The 20,652-nt window shown below is 34.6% G+C and overlaps 1 protein-coding gene across 2 annotated transcripts in view; it reads left to right on the top strand.

Annotated features, from left to right (window-relative positions):
* The window catches only part of DENND4C (DENN domain containing 4C), a 123,123-nt gene that overhangs the window by 47,672 nt on the left and 54,799 nt on the right, over positions 1–20,652 (top strand). For both annotated transcript variants that reach the window (XM_072728185.1, XM_072728186.1), the window contains exons 6-10: positions 8,026–8,264; positions 10,565–10,631; positions 11,703–11,761; positions 12,808–12,952; positions 16,401–16,576. In XM_072728185.1, coding sequence (XP_072584286.1) covers positions 8,026–8,264; positions 10,565–10,631; positions 11,703–11,761; positions 12,808–12,952; positions 16,401–16,576 — 686 coding nt within the window. The remainder of the gene's footprint in view (positions 1–8,025; positions 8,265–10,564; positions 10,632–11,702; positions 11,762–12,807; positions 12,953–16,400; positions 16,577–20,652) is intronic.

Raw genomic sequence — 20,652 nt, 5'->3', positions numbered from 1 at the left:
AATTTGAAATAGTGATCCTAAAGATACTTATTGGACTTGAGAAAAGAGTGAAGGACATCAATGTGGCTATTTATAAAGAAAAAAAGAACCACTCGGAGATAAAGAACACAATAATTGAAATTAAAATACACTAGGTAAAATAAATAGCAGATTAGAAGAAGGAACAGTGAAACAGTGACCCGGAGGACAGAGTAATGAGAAGTAATCAAGCTGAGCAATGAGAGAAAAAAATTATGCAAAATGAGAATAGACTTGGGGAATTTAGTGACTCCAAAAGCATAATAATATTCTCGTTATAGGGATACCAGAAGAAGAGAGAGAAAAGGGGGCAAAAAATTTATTTGAAGAAATAATAGCTGAAAACTTCCCAAATCTGGGGGAGGAAACAGAAATCCAGATCTAGGAAGTGCAAAGAAGTCCCAACACAATCACTCCATGAAGGTCCGTACTAAGACACATAACAATTAAAAATGGCAAAAAGTAGTGATAAAGAGAAAATTTTAAAAGCAGCAAGAGAAAAGACAGTTACATAAAAGGGAAGCCCCATGGGCTCTCAGCAGATTTTTCAGTAGAAACTTTGCAGGCCAGAAAGCAGTGGCATGATATATTCAAAGTGCTGAATGGGAAAAATCTATAACCATGAATACTCTATCTAGCTATCATTCAGGCTATCATTCAGAATAGGAGACAGAGAATTTCCCAAACACAAGTTAAAGGAGTTCGTGACCCGTGAACCAACTCTACAAGAAATGTTAAATGGTACTCATTGAGTGGAAAGGAGAGGACATAAGTACAAGTAAGAAAAGTAGGAAGCATAAAAATGGTAAACGTATCTGAATATCAATCAAGGGACTCAAAATAAAAGGATATAAGGTATGACATCACAGTCCTGAAACATGGGGAGGAGAGCAATAAAGAATGAGTTCAAAGTTAAGTGACCATCAACTTAATAGAGACTGCTATATGTACAAGATGTTGTATACAAACCTAATGGTACCTACAAATCATAATCCAGTAATAGATATGCAAACATAAAGAGAAAAGGAATCTGATTTAGCATAAAAGAAGAGAGCAAGGGAAGAAAGGAACAGAGCGGAACTACAAAAATAATCACAAAACAAGTAACAAGATGGCAATAAATACATACCTATTTATGTAATCCAAATAATGACTTTGAGGGCACCTGAGTGGCTCAGTTGATAAGCGTCTGCCTTAGGCTCAGGTCATGATCCCAGCGTCCTTGGATTGAGCCCCATATCAGGCTCCCTGCTTGATGGGGGAGCCTGCTTCTCCCTCTTTCTCTGTTGCTTCCCCTGCTTGTGCTTGCCCTTTCTCTCTCTGTTGAATAAATAAATAAAATCTTTAAAAAAATTTACTTTGAATGTAAATGGACTAAATGCTCCAATGAAAGGAAAAGTTGTGACAGAATGGATAAAAAAACAAGACCCATTTATATGCTGCCAATAAGAGACTCATTTCAGGCCTGAAGATACCTGCAGATTGAAAATGAAGGAGTGGAGAAGCATTTATCATGCAAATGGATGTCAAAGAAATCAGGAGTAGCAATTTTTTTTTGTTGGATAAAACAGACTTTAAAGCAAAGATTGTAAGGAGACAAGGGAGGACTCCCCCCCTTCCCCGTGTGTGTGTGTGTGTGTGTGTGTGTGTGTGTGTATATATATATTTTTTTTTTTTTAGAAGGAGAGAGAGAATCTTAATCAAGTTCCATGCCTAGGGCAGAGCCAGGTCTCACAACCTTGAGATCATGACCTGGGCCAAAATTAAGAGTAGGATGCATAACTGAGCCACCCAGGCACTCCAAAGAAGGACACTATTAAAGGGACAATCCAAAAAGAAGATATAACAATTGTAAATATTTATGCACCCAGCCTAAGAACACCCTGAATAGATCACATATCAGGTCACAAAACAAGTCTCAACAAATTCCAAAAGATTGAGGTCACACCGTGCATCTTTTCTGACCACGATGCAGTGAAACTAGAAATCAACCACAAGAAAAAAACCTGGAAAGAGCACAAATACATGGAGGTCAAATAATATGCTACTAAACCATGAATGGGTCAAACAAGTAATCAAAGAAAAAATCAGAAAATACACGGAAACAAATAAAAATTAAAACATAATGCTCCAGAATCTTTGGGATGCCACAAAAGTGGTTCTAAGAGGGAAGTTTAAATAGCAATACAGACCTACCTCAAGAGGCAAGAAAAATCTCAAGCAACCGAACCTTATGCCTATAGGAGCTCAAAAAAGAACAAACAAAACTCAAACCAGCAGAAGGAAATAATACAGACTAGAGCAGAAATAAGTGATACAGAAATGGAAAAAAAAAAAAAAAAAAAGCAAAAGCCCCCAAACAGTAATATATATCAATGAAACCAGAAGCTGGTACTTTGTGTGTGTGTGTGTGTGTGTTTAGAAGCTGGTACTTTGAAAAGATTACCGAAATCGATAAATCTTTAGCTAGATTCTTTAAAAAAAAAAAAAAAAAAAAAAGAGGACTGAAATAAAATTAGAAATGAAAGAGGAGAAATAAGACCTGACATCATAGAAATACAAAGAATTGTAAGGGAATATTATGAAAAATTATATGCCAAGGGACTTGTCAACCTAGAAAAACCTAGATAAATTCCTGGAAATATATAATCTCCCAAAACTGAATCAAGAAGAAATAGAAAATTTGAACAGACCAATTACTAGCAATGAAATTTGAATCAGTAATCAAAAAACTACCAACAAACAGTAGTCCAGGACCAGATGGTTTCACAGGTGCATTCTACCCAACATTTAAAGAAGAGTTAACACCTATTCTTCTCAAACCTTTCCAGAAAATAGAAAAGGAAGTAAAACTTCCTAATTCATTCTATGAGGCCAGTATTACTCACAAAAACCAGATAAAAACAGTATAAAACGAATACTATAGGTCAGTATCTCTGATGAACATAGATGCAGAAATCCTCAACAAAATATTAGCAAACTAAATCTAATACATTAAAAAAAACATGCATCATAATCAAGTGGGATTTATTCTGGGGATGCAAGGGTGGTACAATGTTTGCAAATCAATAAATGCAGTATATCACATCAATAAGAGGATAAAAACCATATCATCATTTCAATAGGCACAAAGTACAACATCCATTCATGATAAAAACCCTCAACAAAGTAGATTTAGAGGGAACCTGCCTGAACACAATAAGGCCATATATGGAAAAGCCCACAGTGAACATCATCCTTAATGGGGAGAAACTGAGAGCTTTTCCCCTAAGTTAGTAACAAGGAAGGATGTCCACTCTCATCACTTATTTAACATAGTATTGGAAGTCCTAACTGCAGCAATCACACAACAAAAATAAAAGGCATCCACATTAGCAAGGAAGAAGTAAAACTTATTATTTGTAGATAACATGATATTATATATATAAAACTCTTAAGATTCCACCAAAAAAACTACTAGAACTGATCATGGAATTCAGTAAAGTTGGAGGATACAAAATCAATGTGCAGAAATCTGTTGCATTTCAATATACAAATAATGAAGCAACAGAAAGAAAAATTAAATAATTCCATTTGCACCTGCACCAAAAATAATAAAATACCTAGGAATAAGCATGATCAAGGTGGTGAAAGACATACTCTGAGAAGTATAAACATTGATGAAAGAAGTTGACGATGACACAGAGAATTGGAAAGACTCCATGCTCATGGATTAGAAGAACAAATTTTGTTAATATGTCCATACTATCCAAAGTAATCTGCAGATTTAATGCAATTCCTATCCAAATATCAATAGCGGGATGCCTGGGTTGCTCAGTGGTTGAGCTCCTGCTTTCACCCCAGGGTGTGATCCTGGAGTCCCAGGATCGAGTTCCACATCGGGTTCCCTGCATGGAGCTTGCTTCTCCTTCTGCCTGTGTCTCTGCCTCTCTCTGTCTCTGTGTCTCTCATGAATAGATAAATACAATCTTAAAAAAAAAAAAAAAATACCTAGAGCCTTTTTCACAGAGTTAGAACAAACATTACTCAAATTTATATGGAACTACAAAAGACCCCAAATAGCCAAAGTAATCATGAAAAAGAAAAACAAAGATGCAGGTATCATAATTCCAGATTTCATGTTATATTACAAAGCTGTAGTAATCAAAACTGTATGGTACTGACACAAAAATAGATACATAGATCAATGGAACAGAATAGAAAATCCAGAAACAAACCCATGGTTATATGGTCAGTTAATTTTTTACAAAGGAGGCAAGAATATGCAATGAGAAAAAGAGTATTTTCAACAAATAATATAGGGAAAATTGGACAGATTCATGCAAAAGAATGAAACTAGATCACTTTCTTAACCATACACAAAAATAAACTCAAAGTGGACAAGGACCTAAATGTGAGACCTGAAACCATAAAAATCCTAGAAGAGATCATAGGCAGTAATTTCTCTGACATTAGCCATAGCAGCATCTTTCTAGATACTCTTGAGCAAGGGAAACAAAAGCAAAAATAAGCTACTGGGGTTACATCAAAGAAAAAACTTTTGCATAGTAAAGGAAACAACCAACAGAACTAAAAGACATCCTACTGAATGGGAGAAGATATTTTGCAAATGAAATATCTGATAAAGGGTTAGTATCCAAAATATATAAAGAACTTATACAACTCAGCAGCAAAAATCCCACAATAAACCAATTTAAAAATAGGCAGAAGACATGAACAGACATTTCTCCAAAGAAGACACATGGATGGGCAGCAGGCACATGAAAAGATGCTCGGTATCACTCATCATCAAGGAAGCACAAATCAAAATCACAATAGGATATCACCTCACTCCTATCAAAAGGGCTAAAATAGTGAACACAAGAAACAACAAATGTTGGCAAGGATGTGGAAAAAAAGATACCCTTTTGCACTGTTGGTGGGAATGCAAACTGGTACTGTCACTGCAGAAGAGAGTATGGAGATTCCTCAGAAAATTAAAAATAGAGCTACCCTATAATCTAGTAATTGCACTACTGTGTATTTACCTAAGGAACAGGAAAACACTAATTCAAAGGAATCTGTGCACCCCTGTGTTTATTGCAGCAGTATTTAAATTTTTGAAGCAGTCCGAGTATCCATTGATAGATGAATGGATAAAGAAGTGGTGTATATGTACAATGGAATATCGTTCAGCCAGAAAAAGAATGAAATCCTGCCATTCACAACAACATAGATGTATCTAGAGAGTATAATGCTAAGTGAAATAAGCCAGTCAGAGAAAGACCCATACCATATGATTTCACTCATATGTGGAACTTAAGAAACAAAACAAATGAACAAGGGGGGATAAAAGAGACAAGACAAAAAAACCAGACTTTTGTCTATAGAGGGCAAGCTATGTGTCTTTACAAATATAACACTTTCTATGATCTCAAGAGATTTTTAATAAATATGACAAAAGCATCTCAATGAAACATTGAACAAACAAAACTCAAACCAGCAGAAGGAAATAATACAGACTAGAGCAGAAATAAGTGATACAGAAATGGAAAAAAAAAGCAAAAACCCCCAAACAGTAATATATATCAATGAAACCAGAAGCTGGTACTTTGTGTGTGTGTGTTTTTTTTAGAAGCTGGTACTTTGAAAAGATCACCGAAATCGATAAATCTTTAGCTAGATTCATTAAAAAAAAAAAAAAAAAAAAAAGGACTGAAATAAAATTAGAAATGAAAGAGGAGAAATAAGACCTGACATCATAGAAATACAAAGAATTGTAAGGGAATATTATGAAAAATTATATGCCAAGGGACTTGTCAACCTAGAAAAACTTGTCAACCTAGAAAAACCTAGAAAAAAGGGACTTGTCAACCTAGATAACCTTATTTACTCTATGCTAGTGTTTCTCTTGTACAAACAAACTCAAATCTTATACTGGAATTCTATCAATCAAAGTAAATTTAATAACTCTTAAGTGTTCAAAGATCTTAAAATTTTCATTTATATTTATTGCTTTCAATGAGAGAATATAAATAATTATCTATATATTATTTATATATATAAATATATATATATATAAATAAAACATATATATAGGTTACCAGAAGGGAGGTGGGTAGGAGAATGGGTGAAATAGGTAAAGTGAATTAAGAGTATGCTTATCTTGATAAACAACTCTTGATAAGAGTAGTATATGGAATTACTGAATCACTGTATTATATACTTGAAATTAACACTGTATGTTAACTATATTGGAATTAACATTTTTTTTAAAGTACTGACCATAAAAGAAAAGATGAATAATAGGACCTCACTGAAATTAAAAAAAAAATCTGTTTATTCAAAGATACCAGGGGTGCCTGGGTGGGTCAGTCAGAAGCATCTGATTTTGGCTCAGGTCATGATCTCAAGGTCCTCCAGTCTACTTGTCCTTCTGCCCCTACCCCCGCTGCCCACCCTCTATTCGTGCACGCACTCTCTCACTTTCTCTCATTCTCTCAAATAAGTTAATAAAATCCTTAAAAAAAAAAAAAAAGATACCCTTAAGGTGAAAAAAGCAGGCCACAGGATGAGAGGAAATAATGCAATGTGTGTGTGTGTGTGTGTGTGTGGGACTTGAATCCATAGTATATAAGAATTTATACATTATTAGCAAGGGAAAGAAACAACTCTGTGGCCCAGGACTTACATTCTTATCCTAAGGGAAAAGATTGTATATATTTTCCAAAAGACATGTATATGTCTTATTTGTAATAGTCAGTAACTGAAAACATGTATAAAGCAATAGTAATGACATAAATGATAATTTAAAATAAGAAAGAGATGGTGAAACAATATTAGGAAATAAAATAAAACTATGAATGTAGTAGAAATTTAAAAATTTAAAGCTCTCAGGAAATTTGATGAAATAGTTTATTGGAAAGTATAACTAACCAATGCTGACTCTTATGGATCAAACAAAACACCTCTGTGGCCTCATTCTATAGGGCATAGTTATAAAACCACTGTATTAATGATAATGAAGATTAAGTATCTAGCATAATGTCTGGAACATAAGCAAAGTATGCACTGAATGAAGGCCAATTAATTAGGTTGCTTACAACTAAGGTAAGTCTTTAGCTAATAATTATTTTTATTTCTTTCATTGAAAGCAATAAATATAAATGAAAATTTTAAGATCTTTAAACACTTAAGAGTTATTAAATTTACTTTGATCGATAGAGAACAGTGTTTCATTGAGATGCTTTTGTTATATTAAAATCTCTTGAGATCATAGAAAGTGTTATATTTGTAAAGACAAAGGTTAATGTGATACACACTATGTGTGTGATGAGTGTATGTGTATATATATAAAATGTGTATGTATACATATGTATGTATATATATATAGTGACCAAGTAGTTATAATATTTTTAAAAGGTATCACTATCTGTTTCCAGAACTTTTCCATTACCTTAGACAGAAACTTCCCCCACCCCTATGCCTGGTTCCTGGTAATCTCTATTCTACTTTCTATAAATTTGCCTATTTTAGGTAGCTCATATAAGTGGAATCCTATAAATATTTGTCCTTTTGTGTCTGGCTTATTTCACTTAGTATAATGTTTCCATGGTTCATTCATGTTGCAGTGTCTATCAGAATTTCATTCCTTTTTGAGGATGAATAACATTCCATGGCATTATATACCACGCTTTTGTTTGTCCACTCATCTATTGATGGACATTGGGGTTGTTTCCACTATTTGTCTATTGTGAATAATGCTGCTTTGAACACTGGTGTGTTTGAGTATCTGTTTGAGTCCCTAATTTCAATTCTTTGGGGTCTAATTAGTGGAATTGCTGGATTCTATAGTAATTCTTTTTAAAATTTTAAAGAAGCCACCAAACTTTTCCACAGAAGCTGTACCATTTTATATTCCCACCAGCAGTGTTTGAGATTTTTCTAATCACCTTATTCACTCTATGCTAGTGTTTCTCTTGTACAAACAAACTCAAATCTTAATACTGGAATTCTGTTGCTTTGTAGGTATATGGAGCTGCCATCCAGTTTTATGAACCTTACTCTCGGGAACTTCTGACAGAGAAACAGCTTATGCATCTGGGCCTGGTGACCCCTGTGGAGAGAAAAGTGGTCTCCAGATCCATCAATTCAAACAAATGCATATGTTTACTCTCACACTGGCCTTTTTTTGAAGCTTTCAGAAAATTTCTCATGTTTATCTACAAACTTTCTGTGTCTGGACCACATCCTCTTCCCATTGAAAAGTAGGTATAATGATGAGAAAGACGTCTGGTGGGAAAACTGGTTTTGTATGTACACATTTAATTGTTTGCTTAAGTTTAAGGAGAAAAGTTCAAAGGGAAGAAGGGTCACAGTCATCTTACTTTTTACTTGTTCCCTTTTTCACCTGAACTAGTGATTTTAAAATTGAGGAGTGGTGGTTGGGATGAATAACTTTTTTGAGAACTCAACTGAAGGGACTCTATATAGTGCACTGTATGTGTTCTTCCTATTCATTCTCTAATAACCAAGAGAAAAAGAGCTATGGACACATGTAGACCTAAATAATACACATGGCCATTCCAGGGTCTAACTATACCTCAGCATCTTAGCTGAGGTAGAAATTAATAAGGGTAAGTTAATTGATGCTAAAAGTGAGGTTTTGGTTTTAGCATCGAGGGATTCTAATTTTCCACTCTATTTTTAAGTCCTTTTGTTATGGAAATCTTTTGTAAGCAGGAAAAATATATGTGGAGCTGCTGTCTTTTATTTTTTTGAGGGTTTTTTTTTTCCCCTTTTCTTTTTTTTTTTCTTTTTCTTTTTTGTTTTCTTTTTCCTTTTTCTTATTTATTTGAGAGAGAGAACACAAGCGAGGGCAGGGTTGGGGGGAGAGGTAGAGGGAGAGGGACAAGTAGACTTTTTTCCTAAGCAGGGAGCTCAAGGCTGCCAGGACTCCAGGATCATGACCTGACCTGAAGGCAGCCGCTTAATCCACTGAGAATTCAGGCACCCCTCCCCCTTTTAAAGTTTAAATTCAATTAATTAACATATAGTGTATTATTAGTTTGAGAAGTAGAGGTCAGTGATTCATCAGTCCTATTTAACACCCAGTGCTCATCACATCATGTGCCCTCCTTAATGCCCATCACCCAATTACTCCATCCCCCAACCCCTTCCCCTCCAGCGACCCTCAGTTTGTTTCCTGTGATTAAGAGTCTCATGGTTTGTCTGCCTCTATGATTTTGTCGTTTTATTTTTTCCTCCCTTCCCCCATGATCCTCTGTTTTAAGAAGCTGCTGTCTTTTAAAAACCACATCTTGGGGCACCTCACTGGCTCAGTTGGTGGAGCATCCAACTCTTGATCTCAGGATCATGGGTTCAAACCCCTACGTTGGATGTTGAGATTACTTAAAAACACTCTCACACACACCTTTTCTGACTCTGGAGGCACACTGACTTTTGTTTATTATAGTTAATGATTTATTTATCCTCTTAACAAACCAATAGGTGTCAGAGCTTTATGGAAATATAGTTTGCATAAGATAAATTTTTCATACAATTTCTGAGATTTCACATTATAACAAAGAATATCAGCAAAGTATAATAATTAGTGGAAAAGTAGGGGCAATTATTTAACTTTTGTGATCTACTCTTGGGATGCCAAACTAAGAGTTCATAGTCTAGATTTAACTTTGGCTTTCAGATGAACTTAAAATTGTTTGAAATAAAGCTTAATGTTAGGGACAAGTGAGTAGCCTTTTGAAAAATTAATGTTCTATGAATAGTTTGAGGTTTTAAATCAGTATATGCAATTAATATTTTTCTCAGATGAATAATATTTGCATGTTAGTGGTTCCTAAGAGCTCAAAGCTTTGGAGAAACTTAAGAAGCATTATTTATAAGTAGAGAAATAGAGAAGGTAAGTGGTTTGCCCAAAGTTATAGTGAAAGAACTATATTGATTAAATTAATATTGATGAATTATTAGGATTAAAATCAGTAATAGTTTTAATTTATTGTATTGCAGTTAGTTGTTCCCCATACCGGCACTGGTAACTAGACAATAAAAATTAGCTTCTTTTATTTTTATTTATTTATTTATTTATTTTTAAATTTTTATTTATTTATGATAGTCATACAGAGAGAGAGAGAGAGGGAGAGACAGGCAGAGGGAGAAGCAGGCTCTATGTACCGGGATCCCGACGTTGGATTCAATCCCGGGTCTCCAGGATCGCGCCCTGGGCCAAAGGCAGGTGCCAAACCGCTGCGCCACCCAGGGATCCCAATTAGCTTCTTTTATGAAGATTATGTATGTGTTATTCTTATTTTTCTGGCAACATTAGAGTATATTAATATGGACTTTTAATCAGGAAATAGAGTGTGCATTTCAGAAGTTTAGTGGGATGAATATATTTGTTTATACACTAAGTATATTTATTTAGCATAAGTTTTAGGTAAGTGGTTTTGTCAGATCTGGAATGATATATATAATATTTAAAATTTGTTAAAATCTATGATGCATTTTAGAAAAGTAATTATGATCTATATTTCAATTTTTTTTGCAGGCATATTTCACACTTCATGCAAAACATCCCTTTTCCTTCACCACAAAGACCAAGAATCCTTGTACAGGTAATCAAAAGCAAATATATTTGAGGGAAGCTCTGCAAATGTTCATTCTAGTCATTGCAGAGTAGATTTTATGGCCCTTTGAGTTTGAAGTGGAGCAATATGTGTTCATAAAGTCCTTGAATTTTTTGTATTTTATATTTTGAGTGTGAAGAATTGGAATAATTATAACCTTTGATTCATGACATTATCATTATTGGTCTGTGTATGGCATTTTTGTAGCTGGTTTTAATAATGTATAACCCAGAATTATGTTTTAAGCATATTTTTAAATCTGAGCAACTAATAAATATTAAATATTAAATGATTTGTGGTTGGAGGGAAGAGGTGAAATAGTCTCTGATAGTGGTCTTTAAACTTTTATGTTAAAGCAACAGCTTCTTTATTTCTGATCAGTGGCAAGCCTGTACGAGTTTACAGCTTGTGAAATGTGCCTTACCATGTGATCAGTATAGACATGAACATATCTGTACCTGTCCAAAGACATGAGCCCTCTGATCACGTACTTGGGTGTGAGAGCAGTGTCATATTGCCCTAAAGGTTTCTGAATGGCTTTCTCCATTTGTATATGATCTTTTCCTAGGCCAGTAACAGTTTGCAGACTGGTACTTTGAGTAGTGCTGATCTCTAGAGGCAAGCTATTTTAAAAATTTTTTCTAAGATGTTACCAACATTAATGTGATATGGTGGCATTAAGTCAAATACTGTTAATCTTGAATGTACTTCTGTTCAACCAGTATGTTCTTCAGCCGGTGTTAATATATAGTAATCAGTTGCTAAATGCTTGCCAGTCTATAGAGTAAATAAACTTGAAGCTTTTAAGAAGCAATTATTTCATAATTTAAAAATAACTTTATTTTAAATAATTAACTGAATTAGAATTTAGTTGAATTAACCATTTAATTTGAAATAATACAATACCTCTGAGTAAATACAGCTATTGTTTTATACCTTAGTACATTTCTAAAACTGTGTTAGTCTTTGTATTATTTTCTATATCATCCTTGATATAGACCTAAATATTTAGGTTTCAAGATTGGCTTGATTAATTCATCTTTTTTTTTTTTTTTAAAGCTTTCAGTCCATGATGCATTAATATTATCACAGCCAGTTTCTACGCCTTTACCACTAAGGTTAGTAATAGTATCTAAAATGATATATTCATTCACTTGGAGCAGAAGCTTTAAAATATTTTAAGGGTTAGGATAATAAAATTAAGTGTCATCTTTTACATAGGATAGCCTTAATGTTTCTATTTTGATAGCTGGATGGATGGTAGGCTATCCGTTTAAAAAATGGAACATTTAAGAGTGTTGCAAGGTTGGATATAGGAAATACCTCCCTTTTCCTTTTCTCTCCCCTCCTATCTGGTTTCTCAGCTAAATATTCAAGTGAACTGATTTTAACCTCCCCAGATATCTCAAACCTGTTAGTGTCTGTTCATCTACATCACTAATCCAGGATAGCCTGATCTTTTACCTAGACAACTTTGTTAGTAACTGTAATTGGTCCCTTTTCTTCTTCCTTCAGTATTTCTTTATCCATACTGCAGGCAGGTGTCCTTTTCAGAATGCAAATGTATTGTTTCTGTTTTGACATAATCTTTACCCCTTCCTTATGCTTTAGTCACAGTAAGTGTATTTCAATTTCGTAGAAACGATGGTAGCTTTTTCTTGCCTCATTGCCTCTGCATCTGTTGGCTTCTCCCTAACTTCCATTTGTTTGAGCTCAGCTCAAGTAGTGGTTTTTTGGGAAAATCTTCCCTGATAAACTCCCCTTTGTTTTTTTTTTTTTTTTTTTTTTTTTTTTTTTTTATGATAGTCACAGAGAGAGAGAGAGAGAGAGGCAGAGACACAGGCAGAGGGAGAAGCAGGCTCCATGCACCGGGAGCCCGATGTGGGATTCGATCCCGGGTCTCCAGGATCGCGCCCTGGGCCAAAGGCAGGCGCCAAACCGCTGCGCCACCCAGGGATCCCAAAACTCCCCTTTGTTACCAAAGGATGAGTTTGAGTCATTGTTATACTCTCTCATTAAATTTGCTACTTCTCAGTGATAACTAAATCAGGACTTGAAATTACCACTGGATTCTCAGTCTGTTAATATTTAAGAAATAATTTAATAAGCAAATCTTTACATGTTTTAGTGAAATAGTTCATAATCTTTTTCTCTTTTCTCCTAGTGGAGCCAACTTTAGCACCTTGTTAATGAATCTGGGTCCTGAGAATTGTGCCACACTGCTGCTGTTTGTTTTACTTGAGAGTAAGATTCTGCTACATTCTCTTAGGCCAGCTGTGTTGACTGGAGTAGCTGAAGCTGTTGTAGCTGTAAGTACAGAATTTTCTTTATAGTACAGGATTACTGACAGAATTTTTACTATAAAGGGAAATTTGCTTCAGTGAAAGCAACTTTGAAATTACCAGGGGGCAGCCCCAGTGGCCCAGAGATTTAGTGCCACCTTCAGCCCGGGGTGTGATCCTGGAGACCCAGGATCAAGTCCCATGTCAGGCTCCCTGCATGGAGCCTGCTTCTCTCTCTCTCTCTCTCTCTCTCTCTCTCTCTCTCTCTGTCATGAATAAATAAATAAAATCTTTAAAAAAAAAAAAAAAGAAATTACCAGGAAATGTTTAACATAAATATAATAGAGTGGCAAAGAGAAATAGTAAAGAGAAAAAGGTGATTTCTATTTGACAGAAAACTCCACTTTCTGATTTTTCATGTATTAGAGTACTTTAGAGAATCTATGTGATTACACAAACCTCGTGAATGAAGTTTATTATATTAAACAAGAGGCTCTGGCCAATTTCATCTACCCTAAAATTGTGCAAATGAATTACACAGCTCATTATTCCCAGTTTAACTTTTAATCATTGTGAGCCAGTAACAGGAAATCCTAAGTGATTGTGAAATAGGATAATATAAAAATGTTTAGCTATTATGTAAAACAAAATTAAATCAAATTCTCTTCTTTTTTTTTGTTTTTTAAAGATTTTATTTATTTATTCATGATAGTCACACACAGAGAGAGAGAGAGAGAGAAAGAGAGGGAGGGGCAGAGACACAGGCAGAGGGAGAAGCAGGCTCCATGCTCCATGCAGGGAGCCCAACGTGGGATTCAATCCTTGGTCTCCAGGATCGCGCCCTGGGCAAAAGGCAGGCGCCAAACCGCTGCGCCGCCCAGGGATCCCTCTCTTTTGTTTTTTGATGTCTTCCCAATTGCAGTTAGAGGTCTGATAATGTAGGGCTTTATGGATCATAGTATAGAATTTTGGTTGTTCCATTTCTCCAACTTTATTTCCCACTATATGTTTAATTTAAAACAGTTGACTCTCCTGTTTTCTCTTCCCCATTTTAAGAATGTAATTCACATGGAAATAAAGACCTAGTCTCTTGATTATTCCTGTGTCCTCAGCACTTAATTACTGCTAAATAGCATTGAGTAAGCACTCAATAAATGTCTGTTAAATCAACAATTGGGATGTTTCCAAGATCTTAATTTGTCAGAGAAATGCTACTATGACTGTAAACTGAAGTAACCAATGTGAGATAGTCTATGAGGAGCAGAAATCCTCATTGTGTATTAATTTTCAAAACCTTCACAGTTGCGTATGAAAGCAAAAGCCATTATAACATGAAAATATTTGTTAATGAACTAAACAGTTTTAGAAAATTCCCAGTCCTTCCTGTAAAACATGAGTGTTTATCTATGTTCCTATGTCAGAATCTTTGTGGCCCAGTCTTCTTGATTTTTTTCAGCAGTACAGTGCAAGAATAGGTTGGAAACATTGCAATGTGTAATTGGAAATCTTATGCAAAATGCAAAATTGCATGAAATTTATGTAACTGATGTTGGAGTACTGCTTGCAATGAATGCAAAACCATTAGTAAGTGAAGACTGGCAGTTTATCATTTAAAGAAGAGAAAATGGAAACGAATGTTGACAGGATAAATTATTCAGAAGGAGGATGATTTGAATATCAAACAATATCAAAGAATTAATGGAGCTCCACAGCAAACATTGATGAAACCAATGAACATTTTTGTAAAAATGACCCTATTTATCGATTGAGCTGTAAAAGTCAAAGGTGAATATAAAGGTGTCACATTTTGCTCTTTTGTTTTTAAAATTTTTTGACATAGTTGCAGGTATAATGTACTTTTGTTGAATGGAAGATCGTTTTCCATCTTCACTGTAGGTATCTGTGAAGTCCTTGCAAGGTCCTATGGGAGTGGCTCTTTTTGTTTGCCCTCTGATTCTGGCTACTCTGCCCCCTTGCTTACCCTGCTCCAGCACACAAGCTGCTCCTGAAGCATATTAGGCAGGCCCCATACCTTACTCTAGCTGTTCCTTCCCTCAAAAGCACTCTTCCCCTTCAGGTTTAGGCTCAGTTGTCACCTTAATGAAGTTCACCCTATTTGGCCTATATAATAATACAACCTGCTCTCCTCTTTCCTATTCTTAATTAGAATCCTGTGCACTTGGGATTTACTTTTTCTTTTTCCATAGCACTTAGCACTTCCTGATAGGGGATATATATATATATATTTTTTTTTATTGTGTCCTCTTTTTATATTCTGCCTCTGCTAAACTAGGATGACCCACTGGTCAAATCTTGCTTGCCATCTGTTTTTGTAAGTAAAATTTTACTGGAACATAGGTCATTTATTTACATACTTGCCTATGACTGCTTTCGTGCATGGAGACAAAGTGAAATATTTGTGAGACAATACGGCTCATAAGGTCTAAAATATTTCCTATCTTTCTTATACAGAAAGAGTTTCCTGACTCTTTTGCTAAGCTATAAACCTCAGGAGGGCAGTGATCTTTGTTTTATTCACTGTTACAGCCTCATTTAGAACAGTGGTTGGCTCACACTAAGTGTTGAAATATTTGATAAGTAAATAAATGATTGAAGACAAAATCCTATTCCGAACAACCATCTGGAATAACTGGCAGGTGTAATAAATGCTATAGGGTGAGTAATGATGGATAAGGTATAGCAAGGATTTTTATAGTAAAGGAAAAATTTTTGTCATCAGTGATTAGGATTTTCATATTAGCTGATAATTAAATTTTTAGTCTGTTTTTTAACTTACCAAAACTTGTCTTTTATTTTAAAAAGCACATACTATATAATTAAGGTAGAGCTTTGTAAAACACTGATAAGGATTCTTGAGGTATATTTTATATTAACTAGTATTTTTTTTTTTAACTAGTATTTTTTAAGATGCCAGGCTTCATTGAAGTTGGATCATTTTGCGTTTATGTGAGCAGTTAGGAAACTTTTGATGAAATTTTCAGTTGACTGTGACCATTACTAAGAGAATGATTTGATTTTTTTTTTAGTCCTTGGAGCTCTTAGTTGGATTTTAGTCAAAAGGTATTTTGAGAATTAATAGGTGGATTAAATGCATAAGAATTAAGTAAAGATATGAGTTTGTTTTATAATTTTGGGGGGGATTTTTCTCTCTCTGCTTTGACTTTTTAAAAAAATGTGGATGTGGATTTTATATGGCAGTAGAAGAATTAACATGCAAAGAGCTGTTAGCATTTTTATTGTGCTTGTGATAATTGTCATGCTTAAAGATTTTAATAATAACATTGGTTCATAGTACTGCTTAGCAATATTTTATAGTCATTTAGTTTTCTGAATGAAGTACAAGGTAAAAGAAACTTCACTGCTTTTTAATGGTCCCTTTCAATAATATTAGTTAATTACATATGTTTCATTGCACATTTGAAATTTGGTTAATTTTTCAAAATTTTTTTCCCAGATGATCTTTCCATTTCAGTGGCAGTGCCCATATATCCCCCTTTGTCCTCTTTCACTGGCGGCAGTCCTTAGTGCACCTTTACCATTTATAGTTGGAGTTGACTCACGATATTTTGATCTTCATGACCCACCACAAGATGTTGTTTGCATTGACTTGGATACAAACATGTTATATGTGTAAGTTGATTATTTTTATCTTATCTCCCATTTATATTTCCCCCATATGTAGGTACAGCTCGTTGAAAGCATTGAGAAATATGCTGTTTTTAACGTTGTTATTAGTAAGTTTTCATCTTTAGTACAATAATTCTCAATGCGGGCAGCTATTAGAATCCTGGAAAGTTTGGAAAAGAACATGTTCAACATTAGTTTATATTTTGATAATAATGTTGGCAGTAGGCAGAAAATATTTATGTTTGTCAAAAGAGAATATGGATTTGAAAAAAAAGGTTAAACACTGCTTTCAGAGCTCAAGAGATGATATGCTTTCTAGGTTTATTTTATTTTATTTTATTTTAATTTTTAATAAGCTCCTTTTTATTTTATTTTATTTTTTTTTTTAATTTTTTATTTATTTATGATAGTCACAGGGAGAGAAAGAGAGAGAGGCAGAGACATAGGCAGAGGGAGAAGCAGGCTCCATGCACTGGGAGCCCGATGTGGGATTCGATCCCGGGTCTCCAGATCGTGCCCTGGGCCAAAGGCAGGCGCCAAACCGCTGCGCCACCCAGGGATCCCCGCTTTCTAGGTTTAATTCAAAATCCATACATAAGCTTTGAAAAAAATGAGTTTACCTGTTTGAGTTTAGTTAGAATATAAGTTAAATATTATGCCATTTCCTTAGTTGTCAAGATTTAAATTTTTTAAGGATCTACTTTATTGTGAGAAAGTTTTTAAAAAGATTTTATTTGAGAGAGAGAATACAAGTAGGGGCAGGGTGTGAGGATGGGGGGGAAGGGGCAGAGGGAGAAGGAGAAGCAGACTTCCCACTGAACAGGGAGCCTGATATGGGGCTTGATCCCAGGACCTGGGGATCATGACCTGAGCTGAAAGCAGATGCTTAACTGATTGAGCCACCTAGGTGCCCCTTATTACAGAGAAATTTATATTAAAAACCAGTCATACTTTGTGTTTACTGGAGGTGATAAAATGTACAGCAGTGGTGTAACCGAGAGTTCAAAGACTAGAGTATGGCAATTAATAAAAACAGCTCTGGATCAATGCTCAAGAGCCAATCTCCTCCTCCCTCCCTCCCCACAAAAAACTCAGGAAGGTCAGTAACTGTTGAAAATTCCATAGTGTTGGTACCAAACTCCAGGTCCTGAAGTACTTTATTCTTTACTGTTTGAGATTGGCAGAAAATGAATAGAATAAGAATTGTGAGTGAGACTTCAAGGGTAACAGCAGTAGAATAAGTTGGGAAAATATCCCTAAGTGAACCAAAGGAATACCTAAGAAGAAAACATTTGCTATCACTTAAAATTTTTTTTGAAATGGATCTGCCATTTATTTCTGAAACTGTATACTCATGGTAGCTCTTTACTATGTGTACTTTGACTTACTTGTAGCCTAAAAGTAATGAACCACTAAATATTTCCCATAGCACACATTTTGTTTTCAGCTACTATCCCTGAAAAACAATTATGTCAGGGTTGTACACATTGTGGTGCTTTTGGAAATGATTACTTATGAAGTCGTAACTCAGATGTTTGCCTTTATTTACTATTCTGTATAAAATATTATGGAGAGGCTTAATTTTTTCCAGTTTTTTTTCCCCAGTTTTAAGTAACTTCTGTAACATATCTATTGATCAGAAGACTTGTTCTCTTTATTTTTTTGAAGACTTGTTTTCTAAAATAACTTTTAACTCTTTGCTCAGTTGTACTTAAATAATTATGAAATGTTCCAGAATCCCAAGAATTATAAAGAATAATGTAAATAAATCCCATGTATCCATGACCCAAATTAAGAAATAGAATATTCCTGATGAATTTGAAACCCCTGGATAGTCCTCTGCAACGTATCTTGCTCCTCCTTTACTGTTATCTTGAATTTGGTGTTTATCATTTTCATGTGTTTTAGAAACTTTATTATAGATGTATTAGTTTAAATATTTTGTTTTGCATGCTTTAAAAATTTTATATCTTTGTATAGTTTCCCGTGACTTGCTTTTTTACTGGTCATTCTTTATGAGGTTCATCTGTGTTGATACATGTAACTCTAGTTCATTTTTAGGGTTTATCAGTATTGTTGTGTATTTAGATTGTACCTAGATTTTTTTGCAATTATGAACAAGGCTCCTCTGATTATTATTGTGCATATTTCTTTGAGTATACAGGCAGGAATTCTTTTGAAGTGTATAAGTAGGAGAGCTAATTTTGGGTTGTAGACATAGCTAATGTCATATTACTCTTCCACGTTTATCTCCTTAGCAGCAAATGAGAATTCTCTTTGTTGTATTCTTTGCCAAATACTTGTTATGGTCAGACTTTGAAATTTTTGTTAATTTGATAGTAATGGAGTCTCATTGTGCCTTTTATTCATATTTCCCTAATTAGTAGCAAATGGGGCATTTAAATTTCTTTTTGTCCTTTGGTTTTCCTCTCTGTGAATTGGATTTTCCTTTTTTGGGGTACATTTCCTATTAGATTGTTTTTTTTTTCTTTTGATTTGTATCGGTCCTTTTTATAATATGGTTAATTCTTGTTCTGTTACATGCTTTGCAAAAAGCTTTCCCCTCACTGTGACTTGTCTTTACATTATATCTATGGTATATTTTGATTAACAGAAGCTTATTTTAATTGATAAAATTTATCAGTTTCTTTTTATTGATTGCTGTTTTTGGTTCTTGTATATGAAGTTCTCTGCCTTGAGGTTATGAAATATTATTCTGGATATTCTTTGGAGGCAAATGACATCTTCTTGATAGAGTCTCCTTACCCATCTTTATAGTAGTTTACTTCATAGATCTTTTTACATTTTTTCCAATAAACTTTGCAGTTTTCTCATAAAGACCATGAACATCTTTTGTTAGACTTAGTTATTCCTAAGTACTGTGTGTTTTTTATTGCTACTGTAAATGATATTTTAAATTACATTTTCTATTTGTTGCTACAGTATAGAAATGATACTGGGTTTTCATGTAGTGATCTGCACGGCAACTTAATTGAATTCTTCTGTTTTGTCTGTAAATTCTCTTCTGTTTTCTGGCTGTAAACAATCACATCAAGTACAATCCATATATTTTTAAATTTTTGTCTTAATTCTCTGGCTAGGATCCAGCATAGTGTTGAATAGAAGTAGTCATAACTGGTATCTTTCTTGTCTTACTCCTAATTTTAAAGGGAATGCCTTGAGCACTCCATCATTAAGTATGATTATTGTTTTAAGCAAGAATTGACATCTAGCCCATGGCCTATTTTTGTAGATAAAACTACAAATTTCATTCATTTACATATTCTGTGAGGCTGCTTTCTTGCTATAGGGGTAAACTTGAGAAATTGTGACAGAGGACCGTATGGTCCTCAAAACATAAAATGTTTAATGTCTGACGTTTTATAGAAAAGGTTTGTTAGCTCCACTCTAGAGTTTTGATTGATTGCTTCTACGTAATGATTTTTAAAAACTCTTAAATAGGTCTTGAATTTTATACTTTTATACAGCTATTGAAATGAGCATTGTTTCTCTTTTATTTTCTGTGTGGTAAATTACATTATAAAATCAATTAATGGGGCAGCCCAGGTGGCTCAGCGGTTTAGCGCCGCCTTTAGCTCAGGGTGTGATCCTGGAGACCCGGGATCGAGTCCCACATCGGGCTCCCTGCATGGAGCCTGCTTCTCCCTCTTTCTGTGTCTCTGCCTCTCTCTCATGAATAAATAAATAAAAATAAAAAAAATCAATTAGTGAATAATTCTTACATTACTGAAATAAATATTATCTTTTTTTTATCTTAACAGATTAAATTTTCTAAAAATTTAAAATGTTTACATTGACGTCATAAATGATATTGGCTTAATGATGTATAAAGCTTTAGCTGCGGCCCATGGTTAATATATAGGCTTTCATCTTTGTAGAGGCTTCCCCCCCAATTTATTTATTTATTTTAGAGAGAAAGATTGAGAGCACGAGGAGGAGGGGCAGAGAGGGAGGAAAGAGAATCTCAGGCAGACTCCATGCTGAGCACAGAGCCTGAAATGGGGCTTGATCTCAGGACTTTGAGATCAGGACCTGGGCCAAAACCAAGAGTCAGTTGC

The sequence above is a fragment of the Vulpes vulpes genome, chromosome 12 (assembly GCF_048418805.1).
Source record: "Vulpes vulpes isolate BD-2025 chromosome 12, VulVul3, whole genome shotgun sequence".
NCBI classification, from domain to species: Eukaryota; Metazoa; Chordata; class Mammalia; order Carnivora; family Canidae; genus Vulpes; species Vulpes vulpes.
This window is presented reverse-complemented; position numbering and strand designations above follow the sequence as displayed.